General features: G+C 40.4%; 1 protein-coding gene across 2 annotated transcripts; it reads right to left on the bottom strand.

Moving 5' to 3' along the window:
- On the bottom strand, positions 1-26,748 carry APPL2 (adaptor protein, phosphotyrosine interacting with PH domain and leucine zipper 2). Of its 2 annotated transcripts, XM_010712451.3 has the most exons (19): positions 26,625-26,748; positions 17,576-17,635; positions 17,028-17,099; positions 14,969-15,056; positions 12,817-12,858; positions 12,640-12,698; positions 11,554-11,700; positions 9,276-9,358; positions 5,744-5,902; positions 4,369-4,557; positions 4,022-4,064; positions 3,886-3,942; positions 3,690-3,778; positions 2,640-2,792; positions 2,478-2,530; positions 1,657-1,831; positions 980-1,016; positions 722-862; positions 1-546 (listed from the first exon to the last, which is right to left on the bottom strand). In XM_010712451.3, exons 1-19 carry the CDS (start codon positions 26,646-26,648, stop codon positions 346-348), a joined length of 1,872 nt encoding a protein of 623 aa, XP_010710753.1. In that variant the 5' UTR covers positions 26,649-26,748; the 3' UTR covers positions 1-345. The 2 variants fall into 2 exon arrangements, with proteins under 2 accessions (XP_010710753.1, XP_010710746.1); XM_010712444.2 differs by lacking the exons at positions 17,028-17,099; positions 17,576-17,635 and having other exon boundaries at positions 26,625-26,735.

The following is a 26,748-nucleotide window of genomic DNA, read 5'->3' as shown; positions in this document are numbered from 1 at the left end:
TCCTTTTGACAAGATTTAACCTAAAGGTTTTAATGGGAATAATTCTGGCTTAAGGTTTTGAAACATAATCCGTTTCAGCAGAACAACTCTTAGGTAAGTAAAAATGTCATTATTTTGAGCCTTATGCTTTTCTTACCTGCCACTGCTATAATTACTGACAAACAAGGAGAAAAAAAATTAAAAAACCCAGTTCTTATTTAGTGTGCTTACTGCAACGTGACTAAAAGCTCATTCCCACAACTTGTTCTATAGTTGCAGTGGTGAAAACATGCAGGAAACCCTACTGCAGTGGTGTCACATCTTTACATGAATGTGTTCATACAACAGGCTGGGTAACATTGGCATTTATTCTAAATGGAAAACCTTCATTATTTTTTTTTCCCTCCCTAAAGGAGAAAAGAATGGGAGTTCTAACTTAGAAGTGAAACAGTAATGAGTGGAAAAAGCAGAAAAACATGCAGCAAAACAAGCAGGTCTGTGAGGAATCACTATGCTTACCTTCTGGGCCTCTGCAATTTCTTTTCCCAAGCTAATGGCATAGCAGATCTGAAATCAGAAATGTGGGTCAAGTTCAGCTTTTTGTTATTGGCTTTGCTGCTTAATCAGGGTTAAAACAGGAGTATCAATGCAAACTTAAATAGGGGTGTAAAAGGAGAGGCAGAATACTACTTCACTGTAGTATTACATAGAAATAAAGTATTTTAACAAACATTATGCAAACCTTTTCTCCTTCTGTGTTGCTCTCAAAAACATATGCACTCATGGATTCTTCTCCTGGGATCTCACGGAGGTGGACCACAAAACCAATCAGTCTCTTGTTATCCTGATGAGCAGCAAACTGAGTCACAGTGGCAAGTTCAAACTGGAAAATTGTAATAAAAGCCTTTTTTAATCGGCATGTAGCTGGCTTGGTCAAGAGCTCAGGGTCACGGGCCTAAGCATTCAATGCTGTGATAGAAAACCAGACAAAGTTACTTACACTGGCTCGTGTAACTTGCGTTTGAGGATCTATTAATCTGTAATTACATGTAGGGGAAAAAAAGATGTTTTTAGAGCAATTCTTATTGGTAACATCCAGGTGCTTTATAATTATAAGGCAATCACTCTATCAGTTTTATTGGTGAGGAAACATATGCATGGAATCAAATGTTTTATTGCGATTTCAAGTCAGTCAATGGCAAAGTTTAACTCCAGACCAACTCCCAGCTGTATAATTTGTTGGTCACATCGACCTTTGGAATCACCAGTTTGATGAGCATCCAATGGGCACAAGCTAACGCTGTATGTGTGCTACGAACGTGTGCTCCAGTTGAAGTCTTGTCCAAACATACTCTATAGTGACACTACTGACAACAGGACAGAGCAGTGCTCTTCTGCTGTTATTAGATGTAAGGTAAGAGAATCTTTCAGTGCTTTTTTTTTTTTTTTTTTTTTCCCCATTGTATTTGTAGGATTTTACAGCCCCACAGCCCCCTCTACATTTTGGCAGGATGTTCTTAGAACTGAAGTCAGGAGGATATCCTTTAAAGTGAAGTCAATCTCTGGGTGTCTCTCCCTTGAAGGTGCATTTCTTGGAGTGGCAAAAAATCCTCACCCCAAGTTTCATGAAGAAAACACCATACTGATAAGGGATAAGCAATGAAGATTTTGCAGTACCTCAGGTTCTTGCTGGTGACCATGAGATGAGACTCAGTCATACGGAATATGTTATGGATCGCACGAGCAGCTAACACTTGTCTCATGGCTTCATAAATCACCTCGCTTGTGTTGTCTGACTGAACAGCCATGGATCCTAAAAACCGAACGACGAACATCTGCTGCAAGAGTGAATCTGGAAGATAAAAGGCATAACTTCTTTCACTGTGCTACTTCCATTTCCTAGTAGTAGGAAATATCAATGGAGTTACTTCCTTTCCCCTTGGAGAGATAAACACGTAGGTGTTGATTGCCTTCTATGGGCCAGATCTTGCTCTGTCCCAGTTTTAAGCTGCTTCAAGTGGCAGCATCACAAAGAATGCTACACTTCAGCTGTGCTATGGCAGTCCAGCTGAGACACAGCAGGCACAGGGCATTGCTGTCAGTCTGAGACACTGGGCACTGCACACTCCCATGTCCTGCAGCGGCTCAAGGTGCTGCTGTTGCTGATGGTGTAGAGGTGCCTGCTTCTCATAGCCCCTCTGTGAGCCATCCTACTTTGCAATGGGCCAGCAGATCTAAGAAGACCAAATCTTTTTGCCCGTAAGCTTTTGAAATAAACTTAATTTCCAATACAGCTTGGACTGTCGAAGAAGGATGTGCTTGGATTCACAGGCAGCGATATTTAATAGACAGGCTTCTGTAACACAATCAGCTTCAACTATACTATGGGTTGCTGCTCCTACTCCATGATGCCAGGTGCTTTCATTAAGAGACACTGGAGAGGGCTGAATTAAGCCTGAGATCATGGCTGCTTTTATCTGGGAAAATGAAGCACTGACCTTCCTCCTCATCTTTGCTACCGTCTTCAGACTCCCCAAATGGATTTGCACGCCTGTGAAAGAAGAATGAAAGCTATCATGATAGATTCTGGTCTGTAACACCTGATACTCCCCTCCAAAAATCACTCTGCAAAGGTGAGAAATCACCATCTCTGACCTTACCTGCCACCTCTGTTCTGGTCCAGGAATTCTGTGGCAGGCAGTACAATATCAAACTGAATTGGTGTTCCAAGAGCAATAAGTTGCGTGGAGTCCTGAATGCCAACTGATTCACTGGGAGTTGTTTTACCATTATCTGTATTCTTTACATTCTGGCTAAAATTAAAAGGAGGGAAAAAAAAATTTAATCAGTGATACCTGACACCACATCTGTGCTTTGGAAGGGAGACAAGATTATCCCAAGATCCAAAGTGGATTGAAGCAGTATTCATTGATATAAACAATTACTGAGGTCTAAAGTAAAATCTGTCCTATTTTTTATAGCTACAATTATTTAGAAACAAATAGAATTGTTGGTATATTAAACGCTAATGCGGATCAACTTTATGTGGACTGACTGCCAGGAACATGCTGCTGTTTGCCTCCCTGCCCTCTGGTGGCCATATTTGCAGTCTGGTGACCAGTTCAAACAGAAGAGACCTGGAATTGTTTCTGAACATGCAAATCCTGGCCAGTCTTTGAGATCTTATATGGCCACAAGCAATGTGATAGTTAAGAAGTGTCACATACAGATCTCTTCCTGCATTTTCTTCAAAGATTGATTGACTGACTTGAATGAGCACATGAGAACAACAGTAATTATTTTGACAGCACAGTGAGGCATCCTCCTGTGACGGACTGACAGGAATTAGCTGAGATAACGTGCAAGAATATTTCAGTGTACAATGGGAGCTCTGCTGTATTATCCACATCACAAGTTGTTCCTTTACTACGAAGCGCTTAGAAGTAAAGCTTGTTTGTTTTAGGAAAAACAACGAAAACACAATGGCAACTACGTGGAGCTTCAAGGCTGTGCTGTGGAACAATAAGTTACCCTCAACACTTTGCATCTCTTCTGGCTTTCAGCGGGTAAGTTCAGAAGGAACTTGCTGGAACACATAAGATAGTAAAGGCAGGGGCTAAACAGGACCTTCTCCTGGGTGACTGCTGCCACATGAAAGGAGTGTGACTGAGCAGGCAGCAGTCTCATGTCCATGAAAGTGAGTGCAGTACCTGGGATGGTGAGCTTCATGTTTTTTTGCAAAGCTAGTAATGGGAGTCACTGCCTGTAGGGCTGTCTGATTTAACTTGATTGCGGCTGCCTAGGAAAACAAAACAGAACAGAGCAACATTGGATATATTGTCACACAATGAACAACAGTAAAGCAAATGGTAAGGAATGGACTGAAAAATGGAAACAATTTCCCACCTCTGGATTGTCGGTGAGATAGATCTGTCTGGAAATGTTGTTGATGGCACATATCCACTAGAAGGCAAAAAATGAAAGCTGAACACTTCACGCTCACATTTATACAAGAATGACAACATTAAGACAATATTTTTACCTCCTCGTATTCCTTCCTGCTTTCTGCTTGAAGAGTTATACCCCTAGAATTCAAACATAGTGTATCAGTGCTAGCAGTGGACAGAAGGACTCCCAATCTTACAGTGTCAATAGACCATGTCTCTATTAACTTTTAAAGGATCAAAAATCACAAGAAGGCTGCAGCTAAAGGATGCTGCCTTTGCCCTTCAGATACTTGTTGGGGAAGATGGGAATGAACACGCTCTTAGTTAACAACCTTCCAGAAACCCAGAAAGGCTTGCTATTACAGCAAGCAAGTTTTACATGAAACAATATCTGAGCAGGCAGGTGTGACTGGCTGTCCTCAACAGAGCCTGTCTCTCATACGTTTTGCCTGTAGGAGTAGTGATCTGAAAGCAGTATCTTCTGTCTTCGCAGTCCACAGCCATAACAGAGCAGTTGTCCAGGTCCTGAATCAATCCTCCAGCTACTGCTCCCCTCGGCTGACACATCAAGTTGCCACCTTGGGTGAAGAAGTACAGTCTTTCCCAAGTTGTAGTCACCAGCCCTGTTTTACTAAAAAGAAGATGCAATGATAAAAACCCATTACTATTTAAAAATGACTCCCCATGACCTAAAGAAACTTCAAACGTACCCTGAGCTTTATGTTCAGGTGTGCAAAATTTTTAATGATGAAAAGTAAAATCAACACCTATTCCTAACAGAGATTAATCTTTAATCTAAGGTGAAGAATTAATCTCATAGAATGGTTGAGGTTGGAAGGGAGGTTTAAGATCACCTAGTTCTAACCCTCCTGCTATAGGACATCTCCTACCAGCCTGGATGGGGCTTTCTAATTCTAAACATCCCAAGCTAAGAAGATTCTCTGCAGTATCTCCTAGTTATGGGATACATGAGTTGTTAGCACTGAGTAACTGACATGAAATACTATCAAGCTTGATTAAAAAAATAAAAGAAGTATTTATTTTCAAGCTGATAAGCAGCATGAGCAATTTTAGAACAGAGACATTGTATGTGTCTTCTGCAGTATTTCAAACCTTATCTGCCTTGCTATGAAATCCTTTCTGTTATATTGTAACCCAGCACTTAGAATGCTGCTAGAAACCCTAAGTATCCAATACAAGAAAAACAAGAAAAGAATATTATAAGTAAAACAGAAATGAACTGACTTTTTTCAGTTATAAAGACCAGGTTACTCTGTGCCACCTAACTTTGCTGCTGTATACACAGCTCCTCTGGAAGGCTCTGGAAGATTTTATTTGGAAAATCTGCAGAGGTAACTCTGTAGATTGGCATACATTTAACTTGTACGGTCCATAAAACTTGTATTTATGCAAAGGAGGTGGCTTATGAAAACCCATATTAAATACAAAAGATAGCTGTTCTCTGTAAACACTTTGTTTTCCTGAGCCCTAAGAACTGGGAACAATCTGAGCCCAGACATACAGGCTTCTAACTTTTACCCAGCTAATCACAGAAAATCATCCCTGAAGGCAAATTCAACCAGAAGTAAAATTCTGTTTTCAGGGAAATTGTATCAAATGCCTCTAATTGGGTTTAAGCTTCTCAAACACATTTTCAGAGGTGACAGAGACACTTAGGAGTTGAAGGATAAAGCTAACACAGCGATTCAGGAGCCTAAAACATCATTATCTGAGCAGTCTTGAAGACCTAAAAAAAACAATAATATAGCAACTAGTCAGCAATTACAGAAAGCAGCAGGCAGCAACTACTGTCTTACTTTCTAAGATTAAGGTAGCCAGCCTTCTGGATGAGATTCCTATTGATAGCAGGTGAAGTTACATCAGAGTCTGGAGTGTAAACAGACTCATTAACTGAAATTAAGTCCTGCTGGGATATCCTCATTTTTTCAGCTTCAGCATCCAACTCTCCCTGTATGCTGAGAAACAAAACAAAACAAATTCAGAGCCACCATTAGTCAGTTCATAGCAGAATACAGTAACATCTGTGACCCGAAATGAACAAAAAATATTAGTTGAGATTATATATGAATCCATTTAAATGTATAAAGTATTTGAGTAAAATCTCCTACCAGTTGGGAGAGTAATGAATGCAAAGATAAACTTTATTTTTAGATGAGATCTCATAGGAAATGTAATTTAAGACAAGGTCAAGGTGGCAATGGGGAGCAGAAAACAGACATTTACCAAGGATAAATAATGCCTGACCACCCTGACTGCCTGCTGTAATGCAACGTCTAGCTTGGTGGGTGATGAGAGAAGATCAGTGGTTGTTGTTTCACTTGTCATCAATCAGCAAGACCTTTCCAGTGTTCAGTGGTGTTTCTTTTGGGTCAGTACTGAGGCCTACAGGTTTACAGTCTTCAATGAGAACAGGACAGTGAGACAAACTGTACCATCAGCAAGCATGCAGATATCACCAAATTGGGAAAGCTAGCTGATATGCCAGAGTACAGGCTGCTCTTCAGAGGACCTTGACAAGCTGCCCAGTGGGCAAATGAGAACCTCATGAAGTTTGCCTTAGCAAAGGCAAAGTCCTGTCTCGGATGGAGAAACCCCATGCAACAGTAAACACCAGGAGGTATCTGGGCAGAAAGATTTCAGCAAAGGACCAAAGGTCCTGGGCACAAACCAGCACCATGCTCTTAAGGTAAAAAAATGCCAGCTACATCCTGGGCTGCATGAGCAATAGTACAGTTAGCAGCTCACTGAAGTCATAATTCCCACCTATCCAGTGGTTTGTGAGCCTCCAGTAGGATACTGTGTCTAGTTTTGGTGCCCCAGCACATGAAAATCAGAAACAAAGAACAAGACAGTCAGGAAAGCAGAGCATGTGACGTGAGAAAAGGCTGTAGAATTGTTTTCCAGCCTTATGAAATGAAGATGAAGAGGAGCTAGCTTAATAACTTAGTGACAGAGAATAAAGCAGATGGAAGAAGATGGAACTAGCCCTTCTTGGAGGTGTGCAGTGTTAGATGAAAGACAGTGGACACAAGCTGTAGCAAGATACTGTGCGTGTGAGATAGAAAGAGACTCAAAGTTCAGCTGGACACAGCCTTGAGAACTCTGCTCACGCAGGTCCTGCTCTCAGCAGGTGACCGGATGAGATCACCTCTCAAGGTGTCCTGCAGCAGCTGTCCTTGGACTTCCAGAGAAACAGTATCAGTAAATGTTTGATTTATTTTTTAATTTTACCAAAATTAAAATTATCACAGAGTCACTGAAACATAAGGGGTGGAAGGGACCTATGGAGATTATCGACTCCACTCCTGCTGCTAAAAGAGGTTCCTTAGAGTAGGTTCCTAGGATATTAGGAAAACTTGTGGGGTAGGAAGATAAGAGTTTTTGTCATTGCTCACCTTAGAAGGCATTTAACACTGGACACCTATGCTTTAAGCATCTTTTACCTCTACTTGCTGCCCTTTTGGAGTACATGAGTACATGATACATGCTGTAGAGAGCCTGTGTTTCTTAAAAACAAAACTTCCCTGACATCTTTGGAGTTCCTGAGACTGAAATCCTCTTCCTAAGGCCCACCTTTCTTATCTTCAAGATAGAAAGGTAGGAAAACCTGTCAATTCTATATACACATTTGTGGCAGCTAAACCAAATGGTTAGTGAGAATATTTCAATAGTTTATCCTTTCTAATGTATTTTGATTCTGCTAGCAGTATTTACTATATAGATCAGTATACTTCTAAATATGAAGAGTCAGTTTCACAGTCAGCTTAAACAGACACGAGACTACTTCAGTGCTGAAATTCTGTATCTGCAGTGGCTCTCCTCAGCTTGTTCCAAAGGAAAACAAATCTACAAAAAGCTTTCAGTTTGATTAGCAAGCAGAGCTGACTCACTGAGGCCTTGTGATCCCCAGCACTAAAGGAGGAAAGGAGTGGGCAGCACGTTTTTCAGGGGCTGTGTAACCTTTAGTTATGAAACCATGTCCTGTGTCAGTAAGTGCTCAGCTGCACAAAGCCATTCACAATTCTGCGAGCTTCTCTTTGGGGTTTTCCAAAGACGTCACACAACTGCACCAGTTACATTTGAGTGGCCCTTTCCAGCTTTGCTGCATGACAGAAAAACATCAAAACCAGACCCAGACAAATACAGCAGTCTATTTTTGCTTCCATTCAGTGTTGTGTCCTATCTAGAACACAAATGCCAGACTTTTTGACAAGTGCTTGTTCTACAGTGGTGAGATTCTCCAGTGCTGATTCTCTGCCTACTCTTAATGAAGGGCACTACTTCAAGGGAGCTGAAAGCCTGTCCTCCAAATTGTACAAACACTCTGCAGACTGTAGAGGAATTTATCTCAGAATTGAGCTCAGAAAGAGATATAAATAAGCATAAAGTTATAGGAAATAAAAAATGATGTAGAGAAAGACAGTCTCCTACACAGGGAGATTACTTATAGCACTGTTCTCAAATTAAGAATGCATTATTTAAAATGCCACCAAGTCAGAATAAGTAATGATTTGGATATACTCCAGTTTGAAAGGTGTGAAGCTATAAAGCAAAGGGTTCAGTTCAGTGTTCCTGCTGATTTAAAATAAATGGTGAGTGTTCTCTCTAATGTGATTATGTTTTAAATGTAAAGTTTACAACATTTACAAGGACTTAATTATAATTAATGTCAATCTTCACTAGAACAGAGGAGGACAAAGAGAGGGAACAAGGAAGAAAGGATCTCAGAAGTAGAAGCACAAAAGTGGGGCAGTTTATTGCAGTAGGTACTTAAACAAAGCAGGCTGAACACAGTGAACTGACACAGCCTACACTGGCTGTGATAAGTTCTGTGTCTAGGGCAAGGAGCTTTAATTACCTTGTGTAGCTACAACACCAAACGCAACAAGTCCTAAATGCTTATTTAGAAGGTCGCTGTAATAATAATCTATGATTATTATTACAGAAGAGCCAAAAAGTATAAATACCTCTAATTCAGCATGCACTTTCACTTCATTATATTAATTCTATTAACCCATTTCAAGCCCAAATGTCATGCTTTTGTGTTCATGAAGAGACACTGTGGTATAAGAAAGCATTTGAATGCTTCTCTGGCTACACTGTAAAAATACTCCTCAGTGCACTGACAGTACTTTCCTTTATGTGCACAAACATCCCCCAGCTTTCCACTTGCTGCTGTACCAAAGCACATCCAACAGTGCAATACAAGCACAGAAGCACTCTCCTGTGTTACAAACAGTGGCACTGTCTATTACGTGCAAAAGGTTACAGTGCTATTACTCAGAACTCAAAGGAACAAATAAAAAAGAAACAAAAGTATTACGTCACCTCTGAACCATGTCTGAAACAGATGTCAAAAAGCTGTCCAATCTTTTGGAAAACATCTCCGCTCCTTTCTTAAAGAAGTTGATCTGAAAAATATAAAGAAGGGACACTGGAAGTCATCTCGGTTCTGGCAGACAAATAACAGAGGGCTGCGTTAACACTGATCCCATTGTGACTGATGCTTTGGGCTGGCAAAATAATGGCTGAAACAACCGTGTTGCCTTTCTTTGTACTTTTCTCTTTTGCATCTTTCCATGCTCTCGTATGCCCTTTTTCACACATAAGCTATTGGCTGCTGACAGGTATGTTTCCAATGAACTTGCTAAATGACCACAAAGAGGGAACAGGCAGCCTTCTCTCACACTGGCGCTGTGCAGAATTGGGTCTGTGGTGTTACAAGCCACTGCAACGTCACCTTATCAACAGGAATGGAACATGAATCATCCATTAGATTTAGTGGACCAACCTGGAAGTCTCTAAAGTCAGTCAGGAAAATGATGAAGTGTAGCTGTGCTAGCACACATCTCCACAGCAATCAGTTCTACAGTTTTACCACGGATTTTGTTCTACTAAAAGAACAAAAAAAAAACAAAAGCCCCACAAAAACCAAAGTGTGCTTTTTACTGAGGAAGCTGCATTCGCTTTGCCAGCATGGCTCAGCCAGCATTCAACAGCACAGCTACACAGTTCCATGTAGGCTTTATCTTGGATTCTTGTTCCGGGGCACAGTAGGAACACGGCCATGGCTTGTGGTGTGTGTGTACATGTGTAATTAATTAGTTTTATCAAAAACATTTGTAGCAAACTATTCTAGAAAGAAATGCAGAAACTTCAAAACAATTACTTGCAATTAAGCAGTTTATTTAACACAACACTACTCGTGATTCCACTCATTTTCCCTAATTCTGGGTCATAGGATTCCTCTTACTCACATCTCAGATTTCTGCAACTATATGCTTGGCCACAGACTCCCTTTACAAATTCTTGAAGACTCTCTTCAAGAATGCTTCACCTATTTATTTCAGAAGCCTACTGCAGGAGGGAAGAACACTGCATTCCAGTGACAATAATGAGAGACTGGCGTGTCCAGTTTAGATTTTGAGGGCAGTTTTCAGTGAAATAAATCCTGTACATTAGCCACTACTTCTAAAAATTCCTTATGTTCTGCTCTTTCTTTGGAAATGTGAAGTACTAGCCACACATTTTGAATCATTACTAAAGAAAATATGTAGTTTAAAAACTGAGAGGTGATTCTCATTTAAACATCAAAATCAACCGGCTTCTGGCCATTCTGCTTTTCCCATGACAAGCTGAGATTTTCCTGCACAAAGCACTGAGATATTTTTCCACATAAAGGAAGTTGTTTGGCTTCCACAAAAGGGAAACTGGTGCAGTTCTTTTGCTCAGGATAAACAATTATACAACAAAGAAGCAGTATCAACTGCCATGGTGGGAAAAGTGACTGAATTCTCATTAAATACCTATTTTATATAAAGAACATTATCAGCAAAAAGCAGAGGACACTGGATATGATGATCCACACTGCCATCTCAAACAGACCATTGCACCCATTTTTATTATATTTATTATATACCCAGCTCATTTTTCCCTTTGCTTTCTTTCATCAGTTTCAAAGCACAACAGATACTTAAGATGGGCCAGTAATGAGAATCAAGGGCTGTGAAAGCACTCGTTTATTAATCCTCCTAACATCCTGGAGAGTCAAATTAACAGTATTACTACCTCATCAACTCACAGTTTTGAGAAATATGTGTTCAGCCATTACAACAAATTGCTGGCAGAATGAAGATTAGACACAGGATTTCCCAGCCTTATGTTCAATCCACCCTACTGTTCTGTTCTTCCAGTTCTCCAGTGCATGCTCTGTTCCTTGTGGTGTGCACTCCTCATCAGTATGCTGAGCATTATGTGCCAGGAGGGGAAGTGCTACATAGGAGAGTTTGTGCAGACACTGAGTAAACAGTAGAAGTAAATGCTGTTGTACTGAAAACTTAGCTGTGAAAGAATTAACCCCAGGCTGATTTTGCATACAAGTGTACAGTACGTTTCCCTCCCCCCCCCACTGGTATCTCTCTTTGATACCTAAACACTGAACTACCTGTCACAAATGTAAACAGCTGTTAGAACCCAGGCATGCTGAATAAAGTTTCGGGTTATTTTTCTCTGTTTTCATTTGTCAGTTTCCTAAATTGATCAATCCAGAACTACAGTGTTTTACTTTTCCCAGGGAGAGGCCTAACGGTAGTTTTATTGTCCATACCTGTCCTCGTGTATATCCTAGCATAGGTTCCATCATTGCCACTCTCTTCCTGTACTGCAGAGCATTCAGGGCACAGTAATATTGCAGAGATGAAAGATGCTGCTTTCTCCTTGCATTCGCCACTTCTTTTGCCACTTCTGCCTTATGCTAAATAAAAATTGGTAAGTAGGTTGACAAATTGTTACTGTGCCTAAGGATATATTTACTGATTATTTTCAAGTTATCTTTAGACAAGGTTCATTACAGAAGGTTCATTAACATGAAGGATGAGAAACTAACATAGGAAATCTAAAACCCAAATCAGCTTCAAGCCCTGCTCTGTAAAAATACTTAAACATTTGGGCAGTCCCTGTGGTTATTAACTACAAAACTACCACAACTAATATTCTGGATCTGATCTCAATGCAAGAGATTTGTTTGCAGCTGAGATCACAACCCAAGCCTCCAAGTGCAGAACACAGAGATGAATAATTCATAATATGCTGTATCACATTCTGTTCTGCAATGCACACCCTCTGAAGGACTGTCCTGTAGAACTGAAGCCCTCTCAGCACAGGGTCATCGTACATTTCTGGCATACAGAGGCATTAATTTGGAATAGTGGTCCAGTGGGCAAGGAAGAAGAAACGCAGAGCAACCCCACCAACACAGTTTGGTGTGCCATAAGTGACAGCTTACAGGCAGATGTAGAACAATGGAATGCTTTATAAATAGCAGACACAAGGCTTTGAGACACGCTTTGCAATGAATTGCACCCAGTGCTACAGCATCACCACATCAGCTGTAAAACAGTAGGCCTATACAAGTCTATTTATAGCCATTTGGCTATTTGCCTGAAGAGATCCTCTGCACTGCAAGGGCTGTAGTTCAGCAACACTTGCCTAGCTTGGAGAAACGGGTATAACTGCTGAATTCATGTCTAAAAGCTTTGTGTCTGCTTAGAAACTAGATCACCAGTATTCCTGAGCTACTGTGAATTTAACTGATAAACTCTCCAAAGCTCATAAGCTTATGTAAAGATTAGCTACAGTGATGAAGACAGAATGGCTGATGAAAACTTCTCTTTTTCCCTTTCAAGTTCTTTACCTTTTCATTTTCTTTCCTTTTCGGTAACCTGCTATACTTTGCCATGGACACGTCATGTTCTGTAGACAAGGAATATTATTTTTTTAGAAATGTGATGTGTGTGTGCATAGATTAAAAATGTCTTCTGTGATATAACAGGTGCATAGGATTAGAAACAAACGAAACTAGGAAACATACCAGTGCTGGCAAGGCCAAAAAGATCCTTCAACGTGCTTACTTCTGAAAAAGAGAAATTGAATATTCAAAGTAGAAACTGCTGTAAACACTTGGTTCAACTGAGATCACTGATGGCATGCTTAATGCCTGTCATTCCAATCCTTTCAAAGCAGTGTCATGCCTGTCTTCAAAATTATATCATACCAGATCAGTTGCAAGATAAACAAACAGGCAGACAGGAAAATAAGAGTTGAGTTAGTTTACTTGAAAGTAATCACCATGAAAAAGACTCCTTATCTGTCAATGTAGTTTATCCAAAGAAGCACCATTTCACTATGCTTGCTATCACAAAAAGCCCATGTCTATCAACAGTTCTGAACATCCCAACAAAGTTTACGTGATATCAAGAAATTTAACACAGTCCCAGTGACATATGATCTAAGCCTCCTTCATGTATGTAATTTTCTCCATCAACGTGGAACTTCTTTTGCTACTCTCTGTGAAAATAAATTGTTATCCAATACATCTGATTGCCAGCTATGATGTTGATGTGACAAACATTGGCCACCAGTTTCTCAGGCAGGTAGAAGAGATACTAAACAGTTGACTCAACTTTGAAAAGCATGGGGTACAAACTGCTCTTAGTGCTCCTATCAGTGTACATTGTAACTGGTAAAATCCTTCTCAAAAGGCTACAAAGCAAACACATTGGTAAGACCTGCCATTATGCAACTGTGAAAAGAAAAACAGTACAACTGTAGGATGTTGTCATGGTCTCTGATTATTTGTAACAATCTATTCACAAATCAGCTTCATGCCAGCTCTGTCTCCCCAGAACTCTTCCATGTGATTCTAATGTAGAATGATATTCCTTCCAGGTCAGACTAACTTGCACCTAAAGGTTTCTACAATATTCAATTCATAACAAGATCAGAAGTTTAAAAAACAAAACAAAACAAAACACAGTTAATCTTCTCTGTTTCCACATTTAATCCTATGATGAAATTTCAACATGACCAGTCCTCTAACAAAAACGCTTCTCTACAGGTAGTGAAAAACAATGACCAGCTCATGGACAGGTAAAATGAATAAGATTTTGACATCTAGGGAAGTTAAATAAACTTTCATTATTTCTTATGAAGAAGCTGAGGCTTTGGCTTCTGTCTTTTCTGTCTCCTTTTATGAACAAGGAACAAAATCCCTACAGATGGGAACAGATTCACTGTATCAGTTGAAGCCACATTAAGGAGGTATTAAAGCCTTGACAGAGCCAACATCTTACCATCCAAACACTGCTACGTATTCTTGACACTATACTGTGAACAACATATCCATTTTTATAACCACCTTGATGTCTCTGCAGTTTCAAATGAGATTCTATGATTTAAGAAAACTAAACTACTCACTATTTAGCTGCAGGGTTCTGAGTTGTTTTTTGTCTCCCATATCATGATGTCTTTAAGAAGCATATAAGCAGGAGAGTAAATTTAGCATGAGAATGGGTTGTTTTTTCTTTAATTCTGCAGTAAGAACTCACGTTCCTGCTGCATGAGTAGGTTAGAGTGTCCTTGAAAAAATTTGTTTCTTGAAATTCTACCCAACATTTGCGCTATTGCTTTGCTGTTTAAGTGTGGAATTTCCAAGTTTGTGCAACTGAGTTACTTGGAACTACCCGTGTATGGCAGGGACTTAAAGAGGACAAACTGCTTAAAAAGGAAGGGACATATTACACAGTGAAGTTAGGAAAGTATTCCTGCTTGTGCTTTTCAAACAATCCCAGACTTCTGCAGAGGGATTAATGTTGTTTGCAAACCAGCTTCACTGCTAAATTTCCCTGTTTTAGGCAACTAAATTGTCACTGGCTTCAATGAAAGTATGCTTGTGTAAAAGTGCAGTGACACAACAGAGAACAAGGCTGTGTATTTCCAAACTTCACCCATCCAGGGTATAATGTATATGTGATGAAATTGTGCTGTTTACGTCTCAGTGAAAGTATATGTCAATGCAATTCTACAGCAGGGAAAAAAAAGAAAAAAGAAAACCCCACAGCTTTAGCGTGGATTATCAAAAAAAACAAATTCTTTTATGGGGCTATATGACTATGCCTCAGCTTATTACAAAATAAGCAAGAAGAAATACCAAGGGAAAAATGAAAATTTACAATACAACTTACCTGTGAGATCCTTCTCCCGAAATTGTATGATTGGGAGGATCATTGTGTCTGCAAGCTGTTTTGCTAATTCGGAATGGAGAACGTTGAGCTAAAACAGAGAACAGGAATGCTCTAAGACACAACGCAATTAAAAAAGTAACACACACTGCCTGTGTTGAACTCTCTGTAGCCAGTGCTGATACAGGCTATAAGGCACGTTTGTTAACTTTAATCACAAGCAGTAAAAAGTTCTTAGCAAACCTTTCATCAAGAAAAATTATGTAAGGTCTTCTGGTGGATTTATAATTCCACCATTTGGGATCAGAAATATTGCAGTAAGACTGCCAAGAGTCACAACTATTCATAGAACTACAGAATTGTTTAGTTTGGAGGCATCTCTTGATATCATCTGCTCAAACTACCTGGCTCAAGTAGGGTCAGCTAGAGTAGGCAGCCTGGGCCCATGTCCAGTCAGGTTTTGAGTAACTTCACAGATGAACACCTCTACACTATTAATTGTTCTGGCCTCATCCAAGCCTTCTCCAAGGCACTAAAAATACACAAGCAGCAAACATCAAGCAGTTTATTGAAATTCTGCTGTTGGGCCTTTATATTGGTTCCTTTGGAAATTCGTGTCAAACGCACCTTAACACCACCTAAAAAACTCAAGTGCTGATCAAATTAATAGAAAAATGACACTCGTGGCTACAGACCAGTAGCGATTAAAGCACAATTCTGAGAGACAGATGGGGGTTTTGACCCAGGTTAATTCCTGCCTATTGTTTTCTAGGGATCCAAGAACTTTCCAGTTCCTACATATTGCGTTAGGGCAGTTCACCGTTAATTCTAGTCATTAACAAAATAAGATTGCATGTGTAATCTGCTCTTACTGACCAGTTTTTGTTATTCTCTATAACACAGAGTAACAAATCCACTTCTGCGACCAGTCTCTCTCCATTCACGAGGACTGCCCAGGACACACTCACAACAAGGGGCAATATTCAACTTTCACAGCATTTTCCTGTTCTTTCCTTTGCGTGTCTCTAAAATTCAGCAGATGAAGACATATTTTAAAGCATGTTTGACATCGTTTAAGATGAAGGACAGGCTCTCATGTCAACAATGGCATGCCGAATCTTAAATGGGTTGTGACAATTATCAATCACACTGCTAGAGCACCTAATATGGGATTCTGCCTTACGCAGACATGATAATCCCTGCACTTGCTCACAGTACCATTCCAAAAGCTTCCAGGCAGATTAGGAAGGAAAGGATGAAGTCAGCTTTTCTCACCTGACAATACAGACCTTAATGAGAGCAACTCAACACCTGTAGATAGGACATCTGGAACAAAGGTTTAGGGGCTAGCTAACAGGCTTAAAAGAAGGCTGAGGAACGGAGAAGGCTCTTGTGAGGGAAAACGTGACTGAAAGAAGTGAGCAGCAAGGTTCTCTCGTTTCAGCTCACAAAGGGAACAGTTCTCTCATATCAAGGAAGGAGAAAGTTCTAGTTTTTAACTGCTCGTACTTCACGAAGACAAGTACAAGGCTCATGGCAGTAAATGATCCTTTCAGCTATCTCCTGAGAGCACACGTGCAGCAGAAGGCTAAGGGCAAACTTCACCTTTAAGATTCTTCTCATCGTATCATTAAAGTAATTCATGGGGTAAGCACAGCACTTCAAATTTTTAATGTCCTGCATTCATCCATGGGCAATTCTGGCTCAAACTAAAGCATTTAGAGCTTGAAAAAGTATATGCCACTTTTAAATCAAATGAAATTTCCACTCTATCTGAAACACATCCTGCTTCAGACTCTTTTCTAATACCCCTATTAAGTAAGTTGAGATTTGCTTTGAGAATAGCACATGAGAGGAAGCCACAGATCCAGCTCTGGTGCTCCACAGAGCTAAAAGCATCATTACTAAAAGGCAGTACTACACTTCTTTCCACCTCTGTTGAAATGACTCTGTAAAATCCAGGCACAATTGAACCTTCAGTGGGAAGGTTCAGAACTAAAAGGGAAAAGACCACAACGTTCCATTACCATTGTAATAACAGAATACTGGCAGTTCAAATTACCTCATCCACAACTTTGGAAAAGTAATGAAGGGTGGATATCACTTCTTCATCTCCTTTTCCTAAGGCAAAATGCTGAAAACAGAAACATGCCTTTGGTGAGTATCAACAAAACTGACACAAGAAGTGTTTTATACATAGGTAAAAGATAATTCCACAGTTAAGACTAAATGAAAAAATAGCAACTCATTAATAATTAAGTTCTTTATACTCTGTTTCTCTTGTTCAAAAGTAATAGGTTTTAGACAACATGCAATGAATGCTTATTAGGCTCATTTGAAAGTAATGGCCACACAGTAGGAACCAATTAGCTTCCATCTTCATAAATTCATTAACTAATTATTTGCACTGTTTCTGTTTTTTTCTTTCTTTTATATTTTAAGATCCTGAGAAGTGACTTAACTCTGTTGAACATCTTGGGGCATTTTGCAAAACCCTTCATATGAAATCAAGTCAATCCTGTGGACTAAGCACTTTCGGAAAGAATGCTTTTTGAACAGGCTTCTTTGCAGGTGCTGAAGGGTAAACCAAAGGTAAGATGTTGAACATACCTGCTTCTCGTAGGCAAGGAGCTGCTTCGAAAGCTGCTGTGTGGCAAGACACATTTCATTCTACAAACAAAAGTTACGTATTAATAGAAGTATTTGAAAGTCTGCAGTTTTGCTGTTAATACTACTTCATGAGCAGCTCCTTGACCAAATCTGTAACTACTTACACTGATGTTCAGTTGTATATGAACATTCCCAGAACACTTGCATAGAAAAGCAGTAATTTTGACAAACTAAAGACAGAATCAACGCAGCTTTTTTAAGTTTCAACCTCTTTGAATAGAGGTTAATTTGTTGGGATTTTTTTCTTCCAAGATGGATTCAGAACAACTTCCAATATGTAAGTTGTTGAAACATCCGAAGAATGATTCATATTGGTTAATCATCTTTCCCCTAAGTCTACAAGAACAAGGAAAACCGGTAGATGTGCCCTTCTACAAGGTATTACTGCTTAGGGAATGTACTACAATTTAACTGAACTGCCTTAAGTTGATGCAGGACTACAAAACAGTGCACAATTCTGTGTTCTTACAGCTAAACCCAGTGAAAGTATACACACCCTTAAGAGTGAGACAAAGCAAGACTTGTAGGGAGGGTGTATAATTTTGCTTGAACTAACTGGAAAATAAAGAAAAGCATTTGGATATGTCAATTTCTAATTAACATATTCACAACACTAGTATATAAACTGCTATTGCCCTGATTTGTTAGCAATGACTTAAAAATGAAAAAGTAAAACGGAGCAGAGGGAAATGAGTTCTGCTTTAAACCTTCACAGATCCTTCTCTTCCTTGGTAAAATACAAAACTCATCACTTTTCATTTAAAACTTTACATATTTGGAGGGGGAAATAAAAGGTGTTAAGGTCACAGAGAGCTTGTAAAGCTCACGGCAATCTCTGAACTGCTTTAACAGCATTATGCTGGGGCTGGTACAGAAAACGATTAAAACTAGGACAGAGTTTGTGTGTTCCCTCCCTCTGTCCCTCTGAGCAAGCAGAGCTAGCCATCTGGGCCAGAAATTCTGAAACTCTGGCCTCATGCCACCTCTGACATACTGCTCTACAGCCTGCCGTGCCTGCACCACCGTGGCACGCCACAAAGGAGGGTTAATGAAGACAGCAGGCTCATCCCAACCGTTCAGCCAGGCTTAGGTGTGCACAGGAGCACAGAAAGAAAAAAGAGGCATTAGCACAGCCTAAGTAACAGCAGCTGTATGTGAAGAGCTGCACTGTAAGTGCACAGCAGAAAAAGGATGAGCTAACTCTGACCTTCTTAAAACACTGTGCTGGTTACACTCAGAGGAGGCTGAAGACGGCAGAGCAGAGGCCTTCCAAGTCACAAACAAGGGATCTGAGTTGGAATTAATCTGGGTCCAAACTCGGATCATGTGCACCTCATGACTATTCTCACAATGATGGATCAGAACTTGTTTCTGGTCTCAGACCAATCACTACACTTTCATCAAGTAGTAATACTCAGGATTCATGCAAGATCTGCAGGTTGGTTATAAAGACTGTGAAGCTTTTAACAAGAAAAAGCTTTACACAACCACTTGGCACATAAGTATTTCCGAAGCCAGTGGATGGATAAGGATGTTGTGACTTAGTAAGTTAACCAGCCTTGTTAAGAGCTCAGGGAAGGATGGGAATAAGCCTTAACTACCCATCCACAGGCAGCACAACACCCGAGAGACTCTGCCACTTGCAGAGTGGGAGCTGGCTGGCAAGCAGGGACTTGATGACAGGAGGAGGCTCTCTCTGTGTGGACTGATGACATGAAAAGGGTGTGCTTGTTTGCGTGCGTGTGGCTGGAGCCCAAAGTTGAATTTAAGACTACAGAAAGCAGCAGAAGTTCTCAGGCCTGGGATCTCAGCCATGAATACAACCTCAAAGCAGAGTAAGAACTGTAAGAACAGCAAGTCCTCTCACAGCAACTGTGGGGCTATGTGCTACTTTTATAGCTGGATTGATGTCAGAAATCTTTTGAAATCATCTGAATTTAGAAATACACTTTTTTTCCCCCTTTTCTTTCCCCACAGAAAGTTGGGCTGACTTGGGAACAACCATTCCACATATTATTCTGCCACATATTACTTCTGCCCCGTTGATGCCAGCAGGACACATTTCTGATGGCTCTTACTGGATTGATTCTTTGTGTCAAAACACCACCAACCCTTTACTCAATCCTGCCCACACAAAAGAGGGAATCCCAGGTCTTGCCTTGTGTTTCCCAACCACGCCAGACTTTGCAAAGATGCTTTCATCACGTCACACACACAACACAAACACTTGTAAAACAATTCACACTAAGCCAGTGAAATTAAATGCAATCACACTGCGTAAGGAACAGGAAGAAGGCAAACTGCTCTGCTGACCTAGTGGTAATACTGCATTGCTAAACACATTAATCTGGGAAAGTTTGGTTAATCCTCCTCCATTTGTTCCTAATCAGCCTTCTCCCTCCCCCTTCCTCCCGACTCCCACTACTAATCAGTCTCAAGACTTAAAAGCTATTTGCATTTATTCACTTGGCAGATCCACCAAATCCAGGGAAATCATTTTAATAGGTTTCAAGCCAGTTCCTAAACATTTTGCTACAGAATTACAGCAATGTTCACTTCCTTTATCCTGAACTGACTGAAATTCAGCAAACAGCAAAAGAAAAGTTATTACCCAGTCCCAACTGCCTGCTCAACATCTCTTCCACAATGAAATTTCAGAATTCATCAAGTATTGCTGAGTGGGAGAACTACTGACAAAGTAATACTTTCAGGCAGAAACATAACAGAGACCTCAATAGAAATCCAGATATTCTACATGAAGGCAAAATTAAACAGCACTGGGCCTCAAAAATATATTAATTTTCAGTTGATGATTGTACACACCAGGAAAAACATCATTGCAGTATTGATGCAAAAAAAAAAAAGTACAGTATTAGGAAAGACAAAAGGTTTGGCACAAATAGGTACCAAGCAAACAGTTATGACCAGAGATCAAATCCCACGCTTTCTTAAATTTAAAAAACAAACCAAAAAGCTCAATTAGCATGCTAAGGCAAACCCTAAGAATAGATTTTTCTAAGTTCACTAACATCAGTTCACATCGCTAAGGTCATGGGAGTGGTGTCTTGAACTCAGCATTAATCTAACACAAGCGAAAAACCAACAGATCAAACACCGTTCAGTTCAGCTCTAGGGTTACTTCAGTGCCTCATCCTGCCTTCAAACAAGTCAGCTACAAAACGTCCAACTGTTGGTGTCTGATCTAGTGCCAGAGTAAAGACACGTGATTTTCTGGGCTGGTTCCTCTCTCTTCATTATCACCCCTATTCACCAAGCTCTTAGTATCAGAAGGGAGTGTGATTCTTCTGTTACGCATCTGTAATAGATCTCCACTGCATTAACCATTTATCAGTGAGGCAGTCTGTCACTTTTCAGAATCTCTTTCTTCTGTTTTCCCCAGATAGACTCAGAAAACCAATACATTCAAGTCAGACAACCGTCCGCAGAGTGTCTTCCAGCAGACTTCAGATTCGAGGTCATGTAAAGGATTAGGTTGAGCTATAAATTAACTTCTAAAGACAGGGAGCTCTTCCATCATGTCTACTTTCAATCCCAGTGTAATAAAGCTTTCTGCAAAGCTACTTTCCTACTCCAGCTAAAGCTGGCATTTTTAAAACTCTGCAAGTAACCAGCACACAGAACTGCTAAGCACTCCTTCATGTAAACAAGATAATGGAAAAGGTGTTTATTCACACAGCCTACCTGTACAGAATGAAACAGAGTAATGTTTGGCTTACATTGGGCTTAATGTCTGATAAATTAGGGGAAAAAAAAAAACAGTGAAGTGGTAGAAGGAGGAGGTACAGAAAGCAGCTGCAGCCCTCTCATCCTTCCAGAAGCAGGGAGCACGTTTACCTTCAAAACCACATGGCACAGAGAGAACTGCGTCTTGATACGACTGTTTTGTGTGTCTCTGTCTACACACACGTTACCTAACTACAAAATACAATTCTCCAGCAGCCTAGTATACATTACAGCCCTACACATTTAGGTTTCCATATTAAACGGCTTGGAAACTTGAACCCAAGGCTGAATGAAGCCAAGCCTCACCAGCGCACTCAGGCTGCCCAGCACGTTACAAGATCAGGCAAAAATACAGTTTCCTCTGCTGCTGAATCACAGCGTGGCATTCAGTCCTTACAAATATGAATGACTCAGCAAAGGATCATCTAACAGCTGGAAAAAAGAAAGGCACTGGTCAAAACTCTACTGTAAAACAGCAGAAGCAGCCACTGTAGGATGTCTAGTTAATATGGAAAGAATCTCTTTTCAGTACCCTGCAAAATAACTACTATCAGCAGGGCATCAATGTGTGATGCTTCCTTGGGGCACTCAGACCTCTAGATCCTGCTTAGTGCACTGCTGGCTTGCTTTCAAGCATGGTGTCAACTCCAACTTCATCATAAGTATTAAAAGCAACTCCCAGGGCTTAGTAAATACATTAGTTCTCATGTGATAACACTCTGTTTACCTGTCAGCAGCATATGGTGAATAGACCTCACGGTGCAAACCCACAGTGAGTACGGACCAATAATAAAATACACAATATTTCACAGAAGTCACTTCTGAAGGTAATTTTTTCAGTGTTCGTCTAATCTGATACTCTGTTGAAACTTCTTTGTGAGACTGAAATGCTAACAAAGTTTATTGTTTCAAAAGATCTGCAAGGCAACACAGCTTTTCCACCAGCCATGGAATTAAGGCAATTAAAAGAAGGAAGAAACAGTGTTTACTCATTATTTTGGCACAAACTAATTAAAGAATTCAGAACTCTTGGGGTTAGCTATGTGACATAATAAACCTCAAAATCCATACAAGTTCTAGAGAACTTGACATAACCTACCGATTACAGGCTGATATATACTGATTTACAGTCAGGATGATGAAACAAAGAGCACTGTTGAAAAATGAAGTGCCATGAATTTGGGCAGAGAAATAACACTGTTATGGCACTACTTCAACTAGCCCTGGACAGATCATCCTACTACCTAGTAAAGCAGTGCACACAAACCAAGACTATTTCCTAAGTATGGAGAGTTTCCCTAAGGATCTGGCCATCAAGAGGCAGTCAGCCCCAGAGCACCTTGCTGTCTTACCCATGCGACTGCCATCACAAGGCAACTGCTCACAGAGACACCGACACTGAACCCAATTCCTCCTCAAAGTCCCCACGCTGTTTTCCTTCTGGATATATTGCTGAAGGCAATGTGGGTTTATTTTGATTCCCTTTATGCCACCACTGTTTTCAGTATCTAGACAGATCTGTCAGAAATAATGAGATGAAACCTCTTTCCAAGGACAAAATAGTCCATCTCATTTTCCTCTAATTTGCTTAATCGTTTATTGCTTCTTATTGCCCATAGAGACACAACAGTCTCCAGAGTTTTTAAATGGTATTTTGTTTTGTCAAGTGAAGATCACACATTTCTGCAATATGATGAAAAACCAGAGATGATGGCAAAACTCTGACAATAACATCCTATAGCAGTGGGAAGTCAGGAATGTGAGCTGCTTACCACCACCACCACAGAAACCTCAGCACATAATTCAATAAACAAAGTTTTGTAACAGTCCCTGCTAGCTGCATCACCTGCTGCTCAGGTAGCACAGTGAGCAGAACAGTGAGCACAGCACTCACAGACACAGGCAGCAGTACTGCCAGGTGCAGCACAGAGGTTTGCTTGCAAGGATGAAGAACAAACCCTGCAAGGAGCACTTCTTCTGTGTGACCATCCACGTGACAGACTATCAGCGGTTCGACTGGAGAACAGAACTACAGCAGGAAACACAATAAGGTTTATTTGAAGAAGAGATATAAAAATACTTCTCAATATTTACACACGTGTGTTTGCCAGATCTGAACCTCGCTCCTTGAGCACAGCTCACGCATTCGGTCCCTGTGACCTTCTTCAGAACACAGCAGTCACACACTGCACCTGCTCTGCAGGCAAAATGAAGTTCTGCTGGAATATGTATCGTTCTGAAAAGTGAGATCCTCAGCACCTAGCAAGATTCTGTAGCTCCAAATTAAAAACTTAGGGATTAAAAAAGAACAAAGGAGCTCTCAAAACAAATTTCTACTGTCCAACTGTTTTTAAAAACCTCTGAGTAAGGACTTCTATCTGTCTCACGTTCCTTTCAAATGCACTGATCCAAGCACTTAGAGCAGCTCTCACTGTCAGTTTGCAAACTTACTGTGGCAACGCACACAAAGCAGTGTCCTGGGACAAATATCTGTGTATATCCACAAGGGTAATTAACAGCTTTCAAATGGTATTGACAGCAAGTCCTCGGAGACCCTGCAGTGCATCCATTAAGAACCACCAACTATTGTTATTGGATCACAAGCTGTAGTGGTTTGAATTACATGGCAAGCCAAGTTTTCGTCATGAAGAAACACCAATATTCTAGTGAACGTCTCCAAAAAAAGTTGAAAATATGGCTGAGATAAATCTGGGAGATCTTGCAGTTTAGAACATAATCAAAAAGAAAATTATTTACAATGTTAGAACTGTCGTTCTGTTTTCGGGGGGCAAAAAAACTCTGATTTTTCAGTACTGTGGATGGGTACAACCCACTTGTTTAGTCTAATTGCCACAACTGTGATCACAGCCATTTTTATGGCTGTGCAAGCAGAACTTTTATCACTGCTTCAGAGAAGGTCAGTCCCTGTGATTCCTATTGTACAGATAAGGAAGTAAGAGTACTGAATGGCAGCAACTTTGCAAAGACAAAGCAGTCGGGAAAATAAAGCAAAAGGAAATTCAGAATCTGTCTGCTCACTACTCTCAACTTCTACACTCTCTCCCCTAGATCTCATTCCCTCTCAACCTTGAAAGGTGCTGGGAAGACATCCTGACAGGCAGCCAGTGAGGCCCAGATACTGAGTCTCCGAACAAAAGCAGCAGGAAAAAATTATTTTCCCTAAAGTTGTGATTGAGCAGAAAAGAAATATTACATACTGATATTTCTTAACCTCCCACTCACGTTTTGTGGCCAATTCAGTATCATATTTCTCCTTCTGATGCAAATGCAATCATAACATTTTGTAGTAAAGGGTGTGCGCAGCTCCGAAACTGAATGTGAATTCAATCTGAAAGCGCGCGTTCTTTGGAAATATTCAGAAACAGCTCCTTAAAAGGAAATGCTACCACTTGCAAAGCTTGGTAAAATTAGTCAGAAATCAGCGTTATCCTACCACAGCATAATTAACTACAGCATATGGCTGAATTAATTTTTCTCCTTAATTTTTATTTAGAAGTCAGAATTTTATCCCAACTGTAGCATAATCTCACACCAAAATGCCAAGACTTTTTAAAGCAGAGACAGGGGGAAAAAACTTTTGGTTCCCTTTAACACATAATTAATTTGATCTTTTTCTTGTTTGCTAAGCAAACAAGCTTGGCCAAGTCTTTATCTCAGGCTGCTAAACCTGCATTTTCCTAAGTCCATGGCAGTGCAGAGGGCCCTCCTGTGCACCCCTACAAAGCTCGACTTTAAATAACAGTTGTGTGCCTTGTGTGCCCCCATCTCCAAATGACATCAGTTATCTGTTGAAATATCTCAAGGCACACATCTAATATTCCTAAGTGACTGAATATTTAGATCAAGCTAAAGCAGAAGCTGTGCAGGAAGAAGTGGTCAAGAAGTGCTAGGAAAATGCAAAGACTCAGTAGTACCACAAAGCACAGATGGGTAAATGCACTGGTATAATGAGAGAGGAAATAACAGTGAGGCAAAAGAAGACTAAAAACTGAGATGGAAACGAAAAGGCAAACAAAAGCAAACAAAGCAATTTTTTGTGAATCACAAAGGCTAAAGTCACCACTTCCTACAATGGCATCTGAAAAAGGCATCAGCAGCGGATAGGGACACAGTCCACGAACTGGACACTTAAAAATCAAACCTTATTTACCCTTTGATTTCCTTCTCATTCCAATCCCACCTGCTCTTTGGTCTCAGATTTCCACCACCCAACAGGCCCACAAGTTTAAATCTCAGTGAGACTTCCATAACACCCATCACTGACTCATAGTGTTGATTTCATGCCTCCTCTCGAACTACTGCCAATATGTTCCATTGCTTTCCAACTATCTGTGCTGTACTTCAAGTCTGTGACAGCTCTGCATTTGCATAGGATCCAGGATATTAACACATAGTCTTCAAAGCTGTATCTTCATGATGTAGGCAGCTAGACTGCTCCTTCTTCCAAGTCACACCACCAGCCAGTCCAAAGAGTAACCCCAGCACCTTCCACATTCTCTGCTGCACTGCTTTAAGAAGAGAAGTGTTGTTTCTAAGGTGTTTAGGCACCCAACTTACATGAATGCTTGCACAAGTCCCATGAGGTACTGGGTACATTTCTAAAGACCTAGATATGGTACTTTGAAACGTCTGTCTTATGCACATGGGAACCCCTAGCTTCACTCTCACCCAAGTTTATTTTATTTTTGGAAGCACTGGATATGAATGACAGGTTTTACTTTCAAAGGGACTCGGTCACCTAGGTTGTGTAAGTGCTTGAAAAAGTGGTGTTCTGCTCCTGCTCTCCTGTTTTTCACACCAACTACTTCAGGTACTCACATTCAGTATGACTCAAAGTATATGTCCTCTCTATAATCAACGGGCACAGAGTTTCTTTCAGATGGTGAGTCACAGCATCAAAGCTAGATGCCCAAGGTCAGTGCGAATATCTGTTGGTGTATTGTGTTTACGTGCAAGCAAGCAATTTTGTGAAGGGTGGCCTTCTAATATACTGTAAAGTAAGGACATACCACAGTATCTCTTCTCTGAACTGTATGGAGGCAGTCAGAGCAGGTGAAGACTTTTTTTATTCATACATACATAAAGGACTGAACTATCAGATGGAAAACACCCCGAAGCTACAAGAGGTGCAGGTATTTGGCACCTTTCCTGTAAATAACAGCATCAGAATAGCAACTTATCTTCTGCTGCCCACGTAACAAAAGAAAAACTAATGAAAAATTACCTGAGCACCGTAGACTCGCTGCATTGCTTGAAGCAACTGGTTTGTGTATTCAGTGAGGGTTCCTGCATCTTCCTCAAAGACACTGAGCAAAGAACGAGTCTTCCAAAAGAGAAAAAAAGCAAAC

This window comes from Meleagris gallopavo, chromosome 1, assembly GCF_000146605.3.
Source record: "Meleagris gallopavo isolate NT-WF06-2002-E0010 breed Aviagen turkey brand Nicholas breeding stock chromosome 1, Turkey_5.1, whole genome shotgun sequence".
NCBI lineage: Eukaryota > Metazoa > Chordata > Aves > Galliformes > Phasianidae > Meleagris > Meleagris gallopavo.
This window is presented reverse-complemented; position numbering and strand designations above follow the sequence as displayed.